Below are 14,159 nucleotides of genomic sequence, written 5' to 3' on the forward strand. Positions count from 1 at the left end.
GTGGCATCCACAGAGAGTCTGCTATACTAATTTCGTGTCCCACTTGTTCCAAGCAAGTCCCACCACCTCTGCATTCTACCCTCATGCACATTTTGCTAAGCTAGTTTTATAGCAAAAAGTGCTGAAATTTAGTGGCATCCACAAAGTGTCTGCTACACTAATTTAGTGTCCCACTTGTGCCAAGCAAGTCCCACCACCTATGCATTCTACCCTCCTGCAAATTTTGCTACGCTATTTTTATAGCAAAAAGTGCTGAAACTTTGTGGCATCCACAAAGTGTCTGCTATGTCCCACTTGTGCCAAGCAAGTCCCACCACCTCTGCATTCTACCCTCATGCACATTTTGCTACGCTATTTTTATAGCAAACAGTGCTGAAACTTAGTGGCATTCACAAAGTGTCTCCCATACTCCATTAGTGTCCCACTGGTGCCAAGCAAGTTGCAGCACCTCTGCATTCTGTCCCACCATTTCTGCATTCTACCCTCATGCACATTTTGGTACGCTATTTTTATTGCAAAAAGTGCTGAAATATAGTGGCATTCAAAAAGTGGCTGCTAAACTCCATTAGTGTACCAATGGTGCCAAGCAAGTTCAAGCACCTCTGCATTCTATCCTCCTGCCCATGTTTGGTACGCTATTTTAATAGCAAACAATGCTGAAACTTAGTGGCATCCACAAAGTGTCTGCTATACTAATTCAGTGTCCCACTTGTGCCACGCAAATAGACAAATTTCCAGCATCTCCAGAAGATAAAATAACAATTTCTTTATTCATGTAATAATCTTCTTACCATCAGATAAAATGACACATGAGGACATATGGACAGAGGAGCTCTTTCCTATGTGTTTCACCCTGTGAAGGGCTTAATCATGGAATGCCATGTTATTTTATCTTCTGTAGACGCTGGAAATTTTTCTATTTGCCTCTGAGATTATACACCCGGGTCAGGGTGTTTCCGTGCGTCGGGGGTGAGATCAGGAGTGAAGAGGGGTGAGCTGAAAATCCTCTGTTTTATGTATTTCACTTGTGCCAAGCAAGTCCCACCACCTCTGCATTCTAACATCATGCACATTTTGCTATGCTATTTTAATAGCAAGCAGTGCTGAAACTTAGTGGCATTCACAAAGTGATGCTATACTCTATTAGTTTCCCACTGGTGCCAAGCAAGTTCCAGCACCTCTGGATTCTACCCTGCTGCCCATGTTTGCTACGCTATTTTAATAGCAAACAGTGCTGAAAGTTAGTGGCATCCAAACAGTGTCTGCTATACTAAATTAGTGTCCCACTGGTGCCAAGCAAGTTCCAATACCTCTGTATTCTACCCTCCTGCACATTTTACTACGCAATTTTTATAGCAAAAAGTGCTGAAACTCAGTGGCATCCACAAAGTGTCTGCTATACTAATTTAGTGTCCCACTTGTGCCAAGCAATTTCCAGCACCTCTGCATTCTACCCTCATGCACATTTTGCTATGCTATTTTTATAGCAAACAGTGCTGAAAATTAGTGGCATCCACAGAGAGTCTGCTATACTAATTTCGTGTCCCACTTGTGCCAAGCAAGTCCCACCACCTCTGCATTCTACCCTCAAGCACATGTTGCCACGCTATTTTAATAGCAAACAGTGCTGAAACTTAGTGGCATCCACAAAGTGTCTCCTATACTAATTTAGTGTCCCACTTATGCCATGCAAGTCCCACCACCTCTGCATTCTACCCTCATGCACATTTTGCTAAGCTAGTTTTATAGCAAAAAGTGCTGAAACTTTGTGGCATCCACAAAGTGTCTGCTATGTCCCACTTGTGCCAAGCAAGTCCCACCACCTCTGCATTCTACACTCATGCACATTTTGGTACGCTTTTTTTTATAGCAAACAGTGCTGAAACTTAGAGGCATCCAGAAAGTGTCTGCTATACTGACTTGGTGTCCCACTTGTGCCAAGCAAGTCCTACCACCTCTGCATTCTACCCTCATGCACATTTTGCTACGCTATTTTTATAGCAAACAGTGCTGAAACTTAGTGGCATTCACAAAGTGTCTCCCATACTCCATTAGTGTCCCACTGGTGCCAAGCAAGTTGCAGCACCTCTGCATTCTGTCCCACCACTTCTGCATTCTACCCTCATGCACATTTTGGTACACTATTTTTATTGCAAAAAGTGCTGAAATATAGTGGCATTCAAAAAGTGGCTGCTAAACTCCATTAGTGTACCAATGGTGCCAAGCAAGTTCAAGCACCTCTGCATTCTATCCTCCTGCCCATGTTTGCTACGCTATTTTAATAGCAAACAATGCTGAAACTTAGTGGCATCCACAAAGTGTATGCTATACTAATTCAGTGTCCCACTTGTGCCACGCAAATAGAAAAATTTCCAGCATCTCCAGAAGATAAAATAACAATTTCTTTATTCATGTAAAAATCTTCTTACCATCAGATAAAATGACACATGGGGACATATGGACAGAGGAGCTCTTTCCTATGTGTTTCACCCTGTGAAGGGCTTAATCATGGAATGCCATGTTATTTTATCTTCTGTAGACGCTGGAAATTTTTCTATTTGCCTCAGATTATACACCCGGGTCAGGGTGTTTCCATGCGTCGGGGGTGAGATCAGGAGTGAAGAGGGGTGAGCTGAAAATCCTCTGTTTTATGTATTTCACTTGTGCCAAGCAAGTCCCACCACCTCTGCATTCTAACATCATGCACATTGTTACGAACCGGCGCCGCCATAGCCGCAAGCAGCCTGCTGCAGTTCCTGTTGCGCCCAGGCGCCGGCTGCCGTTCTTGGCCGTGCCTCGGGTCGTCCAGTTGGCTGTTCCTTCCACCACGTCTAAGTGTGGAGAGGCGGCTAGTGCGCATGTGACTCGCCCACCCCAGGGCTATGGGACACCCGGTGCCGGGCTGGACTAGTCCGGTGGTAGTCAGTGGTGGCTGGGCCCGGCTCCGTGGCCCTGGTGGGTGTCAGTAGAATATGTGGCTTGCTTGTTAATGGTTGTGTTTGTGACGCCACCTGTGGTCTGCGGCTATTGAGCCGCCGCTGCTGTGTAAGGCCTCCGGGGTGATGAAGTGGCAGCAATGGTGGTACTGCTCCCCACAGGTGGAGCGGTGCCCCGGGACACAGTTGGTGCTCGTGGAAGTCTATGGTGTTGTGTGACTAACACGGTGCAGGGCCGACAAGCAATGAAAGAAACAGGCACACACGGTAGTCTCTTTACCTTCTCCTCTTTTACTCGGCAGAAGTTTAGTCCAGGGAGACCGTCACAGATGGTACAGATGATCCGGCCGGCCTGGAAGTGCCTGGGGTGATCTTTGGCCAGTTGAGTATGAGGCCTACTCCTTAATCTTTCTTTGCTGTTTAGGACACTGCACTTTGGGTTAGCAATTGCCCTCCTGCTGCTGGGACTGGTGGTTCGTCCCTTTTTCTGTGGGGTAGACTGCGCAGGCCCTCTCTGGTGCTTCTCTGCTGGAGTCCACACCGGGCCCTTGGGATGCAGCTGTACCCTCAGTTTACTTTCTGGGCCAGGGGGCTTGCAGCTCTCCTGCCCTCCGGATTCAACAACCAGGGATGGATTTTATGCCCTGGCAACTACAGACTCCGATGTCCGAGTCTCTGCTGTGCCTCGCTGCTCCCCTTGCTTCACTGGGCCAAGCTATCCCAGCTCTAGGCCCCAGTTTCACAAGGCAGCACTACTCTGCGTCTGTCCTCTTTCACTCCTGTCTCCAGACTAACTACCACTTCCTCCCTTCAGCCAGACTTAAGGAATGCTCCCTGAAGTTCCAGGTTCAGAGCTCCCTCTGCTGGCCGGAGGGAGAACTGTGTTGGGTGTTAACTTACTGGCCAATAGATCTCCCAATTACCTCCAGGCTCAGCATTAACCCTTTGGGAGGGCAATGCTGTTGTGGCGACCAGGTCCTGGGGCGCCACACATGCGTGCGCTGATTTACCCCAGCCAGAGTTTAAGCCCGGTGTTTTGCCTAGTGAGCATGCTCAGCCTGATTGTGTTATGTCTGAGACTAAGTCCTCAGTTCAGGCTACTGAGCATGCTCCCACAATTAACCCTAACAGCCTCTTTGCACAGGTACTTGGACTTCGTGCTGTGTCTAAGTTCTGGGATGTGCCTACTGAGCATGCTCAAACTGATAGTCTGCTTTCTAAGCCTGTGGCTCAGGCTACTGAGCATGCTCAGGCACTTAGTGCATCAGAGGCTAGGTCCGGTAAGGACCTCACTGAGCATGTCCGTGAGGTGGCAGGCCCTGATAGGGCAGAGGGTGTCAGGTGTCCTGATGACGTGGCAACTCCGGACTGGCTCGCAGAGGCCCGCCCCTATGATCTGGCACCTCAGTATTGGTCGTCAGACGATGACTGGTGAAGTGTTTGGGGCGTGGCTGCCATGAGGTCATCAATAACGTGGCGGTTCCGGATAGGTCGCATGTGACGTCACTGATGACATGGCACTCTGCTATTGGACCTTGGTGGTTCCACCCTGGGTTTGGGGCGGACCCAGGTTATAAAAGGGGCTGGAGACAACATGGAGGTGCGCAGTCTTCACATTTGCTCAGTCAGAGCACACCTCCATGTTAGAGCCTCATTGCGGCATAAGCCTATGTTGGGAAGTGGTAGGTAGGGTTAGGCGAACGGTGCCTGTCACGCCAAGATTCGTGGCTCGGCACATCAGGGTCAGGCGCCGTGCTTCCCTCCTGCCGTTCCAGTCTTGCTATAGCAGCCCAGTGGCGTTAACTGGGCTGCGGCTGCTGTGCTTCCTGTCCGATTGTGCTCCCTACGCACACGGACAACGCACCTGCTGCGCCACCTGTCCGATTGTGCCCCCTACGCACACGGACAACGCACCTGCTGCGCCACCTGTCCGATTGTGCCCCCTACGCACACGGACAACGCACCTGCTGCGCCACCTGTCAGATTGTGCCCCCTACGCACACGGACAACGCACATGCTGCGCCACCTGTCCGGTTGTGCCCCCTACGCGCACGGACAGCGTACTCCAGGACCCCTGTGGAGTTAACAGGGTGTTCCTTATTTTCCTCGGCTTCCCGGTCAACGCTACTGGTGTACCCATCTGGCCTGACGTGTCCTTCACACACGTGGCCAGTCGAGAGGTGGCCAGAAACGCTAATCGGAGGACCGCTCGGCCTGACGTGTCCTACACACGTGGCCGACAGGGCGCTTTCGTGGCTGTCTTCCGGTCAACGCTACCTGGTTACCACCCGGCCTGACGTGTTTCCTGCACACGTGGTTGGTGTAGCGCTAGGTGCACCAAAACGCTAATCGGGTTGTCGTCCGGTCTGACGTGTCCCAACACACGTGACCGGTTCCCAGAGTTCCTGGGTTATCTCAGAGCCATCCAGCTCTATAGTCTCCGCCTAACCCTCAGGTGCCAGCAGCTCCATTGTCATCTGGAGCACGGTGGGCCCCGACTGACGATTAGGATATATACCCCCTGGTCCTAATCTGCCGGTTCCCCCGTAACAGTAAGACTGCGCCAGGGTCTGGCTGGCATGGCGGAGATGGAGCAGCTACGTCAGTTTATGCTGCAGCTTGATGCCAGAGTGAGGTCTCTGGAGAAGTCTGCTCTTGCTGCTGATATGGATGATGTGGTGGCTCAAGCGGCTGCAATGGTGTCAGTCACCAAGCCTACTACAACCCTCCCTCACCTCTCGCTGCCCAACAAGTTTACGGGGAACAGCAAGGCATGTAGGGAATTCGTGAACCAGTGCTCAGTCCATCTAGAGCTGTTGGCTGCACGGTTTCCTACAGAGAGGTCGAAGGTGGGGTTTATCATCTCCTTACTCTCTGATAGAGCACTGGAGTGGGCTACACCATTCTGGGAGAGGAATGACCCCGTAGTACAGGACTCTAAGGAGTTTTTGGAGTCCTTGCGACAAGTGTTCCTGGGGCCTCAGGTCACTCACAACTCGGCCCTACAGCTACTGACTTTGGAGCAGGGGCGTACCTCCTCAAGTCAATATGCTGTGAGTTTCAGGACACTTGCTGCAGAACTGGGGTGGTCAGAGAGGACTCTCATTCCACTGTTCTGGAGGGGATTAGCCTCGCACGTGAAGGACGCATTAGCGTCGCGTGAGGTACCAACTACCCTTGAGGGCCTCATGACTCTGGCTAAACGCATTGACCTGCGGACCTCCGAACGTCAGATGGAGCGCAGGTCAGAGGGTCGTTCAGCCACTGTAGTGGTCTCTCCTACTGAACCTCCCTTAGAGGACATCTCTGTCCCTATGGACATCGCTAGGGTTGGTGTTGCTAGGTCTTCGAGTCGCAAGGGCATTTCCTGTTTCGCTTGTGGGCAGTATGGTCATTATGCCAACCGTTGCCCAAAGCGTCAGGGTAAGCGACCGCGATTGGTGACCATAGCTGAAGGTAGACTGGACTCTGCATCATCCATTAGGGTGACGTTTTCCGCGTCCATTTCCTTTAAGGGGTCAACATGGTCCACAAGGGCAAGTGTGGACACAGGTGCTGGGGATAGTTTAATCTCCTCCTCTTTTGCCCGGCGGCATGCAATCCCACTGGTGCAAATGCCAAGGCCAGTGAGAGTCCGTTTGGTGGATGGGTCCTTGTTGCCCAAGGTAATTCACCAGCGGACAGAGCCCATTACCCTTGACATGTCATCTGGGCATAGGGAGACCATTTCATTTCTGGTTCTCCCTAAGGGTGCAGATGATATTCTGCTGGGTATTCCTTGGTTGAAGCAACATTCCCCACATATCGACTGGTCGTCTGGGGTGATTACGCGGTGGAGCGAGTCTTGTAGCTTCCACTGCATGTCTCCATCTTCCGCCCGTCGCTCAGTGGTATCTGTGGCGACTATAGACCATTCGAGTGGGAGGGCCGCTAGGGGGGGGGTACTGTTACGAACCGGCGCCGCCATAGCCGCAAGCAGCCTGCTGCGGTTCCTGTTGCGCCCAGGCGCCGGCTGCCGTTCTTGGTCGTGCCTCGGGTCGTCCAGTTGGCTGTTCCTTCCACCACGTCTAAGTGTGGAGAGGCGGCTAGTGCGCATGCGTGCGCTGATTTACCCCAGCCAGAGTTTAAGCCCGGTGTTTTGCCTAGTGAGCATGCTCAGCCTGATTGTGTTATGTCTGAGACTAAGTCCTCAGTTCAGGCTACTGAGCATGCTCCCACAATTAACCCTAACAGCCTCTTTGCACAGGTACTTGGACTTCGTGCTGTGTCTAAGTTCTGGGATGTGCCTACTGAGCATTCTCAAACTGATAGTTTGCTTTCTAAGCCTGTGGCTCAGGCTACTGAGCATGCTCAGGCACTTAGTGCATCAGAGGCTAGGTCCGGTAAGGACCTCACTGAGGATGTCCGTGAGGTGGCAGGCCCTGATAGGGCAGAGGGTGTCAGGTGTCCTGATGACGTGGCAACTCCGGACTGGCTCGCAGAGGCCCGCCCCTATGATCTGGCACCTCAGTATTGGTCGTCAGACGATGACTGGTGAAGTGTTTGGGGCGTGGCTGCCATGAGGTCATCAATAACGTGGCGGTTCCGGATAGGTCGCATGTGACGTCACTGATGACATGGCACTCTGCTATTGGACCTTGGTGGTTCCACCCTGGGTTTGGGGCGGACCCAGGTTATAAAAGGGGCTGGAGACAACATGGAGGTGCGCAGTCTTCACATTTGCTCAGTCAGAGCACACCTCCATGTTAGAGCCTCATTGCGGCATAAGCCTATGTTGGGAAGCGGTAGGTAGGGTTAGGCGAACGGTGCCTGTCACGCCAAGATTCGTGGCTCGGCACATCAGGGTCAGGCGCCGTGCTTCCCTCCTGCCGTTCCAGTCTTGCTATAGCAGCCCAGTGGTGTTAACTGGGCTGCGGCTGCTGTGCTTCCTGTCCGATTGTGCTCCCTACGCACACGGACAACGCACCTGCTGCGTCACCTGTCCGATTGTGCCCCCTACGCACACGGACAACGCACCTGCTGCGCCACCTGTCTGATTGTGCCCCCTACGCACACGGACAACGCACCTGCTGCGCCACCTGTCCGATTGTGCCCCCTACGCACACGGACAACGCACCTGCTGTGCCACCTGTCCGGTTGTGCCCCCTACGTGCACGGACAGCGTACTCCAAGACCCCTGTGGAGTTAACAGGGTGTTCCTTATTTTCCTCGGCTTCCCGGTCAACGCTACTGGTGTACCGATCTGGCCTGACGTGTCCTTCACACACGTGGCCAGTCGAGAGGTGGCCAGAAACACTAATCGGAGGACCGCTTGGCCTGACGTGTCCTACACACGTGGCCGACAGGTCGCTTTCGTGGCGGTCTTCCGGTCAACGCTACCTGGTTACCACCCGGCCTGACGTGTTTCCTGCACACGTGGTTGGTGTAGCGCTAGGTGCACCAAAACGCTAATCGGGTTGTCGTCCGGTCTGACGTGTCCCAACACACGTGACCAGTTCCCAGAGTTCCTGGGTTATCTCAGAGCCATCCAGCTCTATAGTCTCCGCCTAACCCTCAGGTGCCAGCAGCTTCATTGTCATCTGGAGCACGGTGAGCCCCGACTGGCGATTAGGATATATACCCCCTGGTCCTAATCTGCCGGTTCCCCCGTAACACACATTTTGCTATGCTATTTTAAAAGCAAGCAGTGCTGAAACTTAGTGGCATCCAAACAGTGTCTGCTATACTAAATTAGTGTCCCACTGGTGCCAAGCAAGTTCCAATACCTCTGCATTCTACCCTCCTGCACATTTTGCTACGCAATTTTTATAGAAAACAGTGCTAAAACTTAGTGGCATTCACAAAGTGTCTCCTATACTCCATTAGTGTCCCACTGGTGCCAAGCAAGTTCCATCACCTCTGCATTTTTCCCTCCTGCCCATGTTTGCTACGCTATTTTAATAGCAAACAGTGCTGAAACTTAGTGGCATCTACAAAATATCTGATATACTAATTTAGTGTCCCACTTGTGCCAAGCAAGTCGCACAACCTCTGCATTCTACCCTCCTGCACATTTTGCTACGCTATTTTTATAGCAAAAAGTGCTGAAACTTAGTGGCATCCACAAAGTGTGAGCTATGTCTAGAGATGAGCGAACCGGTCGCGGTTCGGCTCGAGCTTGGTTCGTCGAACGGAGGTCTAGTTCGAGTTCGGTTCGGCGAAAGGTGTCTAAAAGGTGACAATCAACTCACAAGACAACACAAACACATGGGAAAGTGACAAGAGCAAATTCTTATGCGAAAACAAAACAGCGTTACGAGGAAAAAGAGGAGGAGACACAGATATAGGCATGGTATGCCCTTCTAAACTGATGTAAAACACCGCAAGGTGACTCAAAGCGAAGTCTCCCTTTTTTCAAAAAATTGGGCCACACAGACACCCCTTCAGTGGCAGCACTTGTGCCTCAGTTTTACACTTCACAGGTAGATTTGCATCAAGCACATTCAAAAATACGCCATTTTTAACCATCCTCAGGATGACACAGGGGTATGTAGCAAAGTCTTTGCTGAACCATGACTTGTTCATCTTGGCTCCTTTTTAAAAGCACAGCAAGGGTTACTCCAAGCGGAGTCTCCCTTTTTTCCAAAAATTGGGCCACACAGACACCCCTTCAGTGGCAGCAGTTGTGCCCCAGTTGTACACTTCACAGGTAGATTTTCATCAAGCACATTCAAAAATGCGCCATCCTTAACTGTCTCCAGGATGACACAGGGGTAGGTAGCAAAGTCTTTGCTGATCCCAGATCTGTTCATCTTGGCTCCTTTTTAAAAACACAGCAAGGGTTACTCCAAGCGGAGTCTCCCTTTTTTCCAAAAATTGGGCAACACAGATACCCCTTCAGTGGCAGCACTTGTGCCCCAGTTGTACACTTCACAGGTAGACTTACATCAAGCACTTTCAAAATACACAAGCATTTACTCTCCCCAGAATGACACAGGTGTAGTAAATTCCTTGTGGATCCATGACTTGTTCATTTTGATGAACGTTAGTCTGTCCACATTGTCCCTGGACAGATGTGTGCGCTTATCTGTCAGCACACACCCTGCAGCACTGAAGACACGTTCAGAGACAACGCTGGCAGCTGGACACGACAAGATCTCCAAGGCGTAAGGGGAGAGCTCTGGCCATTTTTCAAGATTTGAAGCCCAAAATGAGCAAGTCTCCATTTGCAAAGTCATGGCATCGATGTTCATTTGGAGATACTTCTGTATCATCCTCTCCAGCCGTTGACTATGTGTCAGACTTGTTGTCTCTGGTGGCCTTGCAAAGGATGGTCTTCAAAAATTCTGAAAAGATTCAATAAAATTGCTGTTATCAGCACCAGATACGGTGCTGCTGGTACGGGTAGACTGTTGAAGATGACGAGACCGTCCCACGTTTGTAAAGTTACAACTGGGAGATGCACTCCGTGCACTATGGTTGTTTGGTGGAAAAGCCGAGCTAAGATCGAGTAACAGCTTTTGCTGATACTCCTGCATACGTGAGTCCCTTTCTATGGCTGGAAATATGTCACAAAATTTGGACTTGTACCAGGGAACTAATAGTGTGGCAAGCCAGTACTCATGATCACTTCTAATTTTGACAATATGAGGGTCATGTTGGAGGTAGTGCAGCAAGAAGGCGCTCATGTGTCTTGCGCAGCCATGCGGACCAAGTCTATGCTGTGTTTGTGGCATAGAGGTGCTAACCATTCTTTCTTCCTCTGACATCTCCCCCAACATCTTTCAACTAAAATTTGACCAAGGTCTCCCTCATCCGCTAAGTCTTCCATGTCCATGGACAGTTCGTCCTCCATTTCTTCATGTTCTCCTGCACCTTCCTCAACATTTTGCCTGCTATCATGCGCCCTTGTTGATCCCTGTCCCCCATGGTCCCATGCCTGCCGCCTTGGTGATGATGAACGTCTGGACCTTGGTGATGTTGTTGTCCCTTGCGCATTTGAGAAAGCAGCCGCTGCCCCATACAGAGGACACTGTGTGATTAGCATGTGACAAATGCCGTCACATAATGTCAGAAGACGGCGACTGGACACTCGACCCAACATGTCAAGACCTCTGATCACCAGATCACCAGCCTCACCGCTGAACAACCAAGGCATCCCTACTCCCGCACAACTCACAAAGTCCAATGCACCAGTTCACATTGATGTAGGTGGACACATGTACACAAGCAGTTTGGCAACTTTAACAAAGTACCCGGAGTCTAGAATCGGAAGACTTTTTGATGGAACGGAGCCCATTGTTCTGGACAGTTTAAAGCAGCATTATTTTATCGACCGAGATGGCCAAATGTTCCGTTACATATTGAACTTCCTGCGCACGTCAAAGCTTCTCATCTCTGATGATTTCAAAGATTACACACTACTGTATGAAGAGGCCAAGTACTTTCAGCTTCAGCCCATGCTTCTGGAACTGGAGAGGTGGAAACAGGACAGGGAGGCTGGGCGCTTTTCCAGGCCCTGTGAGTGCTTGGTTGTCAGAGTTGCCCCAGATCTCGGTGAAAGGATTACCTTGAGCGGAGACAAATCTCTAATAGAGGAAGTTTTTCCAGAAATTGGGGATGTAATGTGTAACTCAGTTAATGCAGGCTGGAACCACGACTCCACACATGTTATTAGATTTCCACTCAATGGATACTGTCACCTCAACTCCGTTCAGGTCCTGGAGAGGTTACAGCAGCGTGGCTTTGAAATAGTAGGATCATGCGGAGGAGGAGTTGACTCTTCTCAATTCAGTGAATATGTACTGAGACGAGAACTGAAAAGGACATCTCGCGCACCCTCTGTCATACGAATAAAGCAGGAGCCATTAGATTGAACAGACACTTTTCTTATGCAAAATTGGACAATTTCTTTGCAGTTGGGACACCGTTCCCATAATGGACACTGAGCTAAAGACATTTCCATCACCTCAAAAAAAAGACATTAAACGCTGTTAAACAGCGGCATCAGGAATACACGTCAGGACGGCAACTGCAGGATCTACAAATAATAAACTCTAAAAATATGAAAGGGTACTGTAATACTACAACTTATCCCCCATCTGAGACAATATACACTAAGAAAATCCCTTGCGCATATGAATCATCCTGTACTACCTCCCCTTCCTGTTGTCCCAGCCCCTGACTCTGAATAGTGTTTAGCGTGTGCTCCAGCATGTAAATGACTGGAATTGTCATGCTGATAATGGCATTGTCAACGCTAAACATATTCGTCGCTATGTCGAAACTGTGCAGAAGGGTGCATAGGTCCTTGATCTGAGACCACTCAATCAGGGTGATCTGCCCCACCTCTGCATCTCGTTGGCCCAGGCTATACGTCATGACGTATTGCACCAGGGCTTGGCGGTGCTGCCACAGTCGCTGTAACATGTGGAGAGTCGAATTCCAGTGTGTCGGCCCATCGCATTTCAGGCGATGAACCGGCAGGCCGAAAAACTTCTGGAGTGATGAAAGTCGCTCAGCTGCGGCGGTTAAACGGCGGAAGTGAGCAGACAGTTTTCGTGATGATTCATGGAAGAAGGTGTCAAACTGCTGAGGTTTTTGCCTCTACTAACAGATTCCCGACAAATTTTACAGATCACACGATTTGGGAGATCCTTTGCAAGGTCAAAAAAGGACCAGGCTAGGCAAGGCTTAGAGGACATGCGACCTGCAGAGCCACCCCGACTAGTGCTCAGAGGCAGAGTGGTGGCTGAGGATGCAGTTGTAGACGTGCTACCAGTACTCCTCCTCTGTCCAGGAAGGCACAAGGTAACTTCGTCGTCAGTTGCATCCTCCTTCACCACCTCTGTTGACCTCCTCTAGTGCCTGACTGTGGGTTGACAGTAGGTGGAATCTAGAACTTCCTCATCAAGCTTTATGTTTGCACTCCCCTCACCCTCAGACCGAGCCTCTTCCTGCCCTGACCGAATATTTAAGTTGTCATCCCAATCTGGTATCTGCATCTCATCGTCATCAGTATGTTCCTCATTGTCTATAACAACAGGTGTTACAGTTTGTGAATAAAGGTCAACATTATGCTCAGAAACTTGGCCATCACGGCCTGAATCTGAGTCACAAAGGTTCTGGGCATCACTGCAGACCATTTCCTGGTCTGTACTCACTGTAGCTTGGGAGCAGACCTCTGATTCCCAGGCTATAGTGAGACTGAACAGCTCAGCAGACTCAGCCATCTCTGTTCCACCATACTGTGCAGGGCGGATGGAGACTTGAGAGCTGGGAGAAAGCAAGTGTGATTAAGATGACAACTCAGAGGACTGGTTTTGTTGGATGCGGTAGTTGAGGTGGAGGAGAGGGCACTTGTTGGACCACTTGAGATCCATTCAAGCGTGTTCTTTTTTTCGGCATCATCTACCTTTGTTCCAGTTGTTCGTGTCCGCAAAAAAGGGAGCACATCGGATTGTCCACGGAAAGTAGTAGACATCTTACTTTTGCTGGAAGATGGCCTACCTTCATCAGATGTTAATGGAGCTTTGCCACCTTCCCTACGGACACAAACCTTTTTTCCTTTTCCAACACGCTTGTTCCCCTTTCCACCAGCATCTGTCATTTTGCAACTCATTTTGATTGCGAAAAGATTGTCCACTTAAAATGTGATAGTAAAACTTGAGAGGTGGTGTAGAATGCAGGGGTGGTCTAGCTTTATTGACAGCAGAAGAAACAACACAGACTATCCCTGACAATGACACTATGGCCCTTAAACTGGCAGCACAATTTGCAATTATCATAGCTTAGCAAAAATGAACTTGAGGGTGCAATGCAGAGGTGCTGGAAATAGCTTGGCACCAGTGGGACACTATATAAGTCCAACAGCCACTTTTAGGATGCCACTAAGTTTCCTTTGTATTTGTAATTATAAAGGCTTAGTAAAAATGAGCTTGAGGGCGCAATGCAGGGTGCTGGAAATAGCTTGGCACCAGTGGGAAACTATATAAGTCCAACAGCTACTTTTAGGATGCCACTAACTTTTTTCAATGTTTGCTATTATGATGGCTTAGTAAAAATGAGCTTGAGGGTGCAATGCAGGATGTTGGAAAAAGCTTGGCACCAGTGGGACATTATATAAGTCCAACAGCCACTTTTAGGATGCCACTAAGTTTTTTCAGTGTTTGCTATTATAATGGCTTAGTAAAAATGAGCTTGAGGGTGTAATGCAGAGGTGCTGGAAATAGCTTGGCACCAGTG

The 14,159-nt window shown here is 49.9% G+C and overlaps 1 protein-coding gene across 1 annotated transcript; it reads left to right on the forward strand.

Moving 5' to 3' along the window:
* Nucleotides 1-11,004: 11,004 nt before the first annotated feature.
* LOC142244392 (BTB/POZ domain-containing protein KCTD1) lies at nucleotides 11,005-12,028 on the forward strand. The gene has a single exon (XM_075316597.1). It carries the CDS (start codon nucleotides 11,018-11,020, stop codon nucleotides 11,789-11,791), a length of 774 nt encoding a protein of 257 aa, XP_075172712.1. The 5' UTR covers nucleotides 11,005-11,017; the 3' UTR covers nucleotides 11,792-12,028.
* Nucleotides 12,029-14,159: the final 2,131 nt, after the last annotated feature.

The sequence above is a fragment of the Anomaloglossus baeobatrachus genome, chromosome 6 (genome assembly GCF_048569485.1).
Source record: "Anomaloglossus baeobatrachus isolate aAnoBae1 chromosome 6, aAnoBae1.hap1, whole genome shotgun sequence".
NCBI lineage: Eukaryota > Metazoa > Chordata > Amphibia > Anura > Aromobatidae > Anomaloglossus > Anomaloglossus baeobatrachus.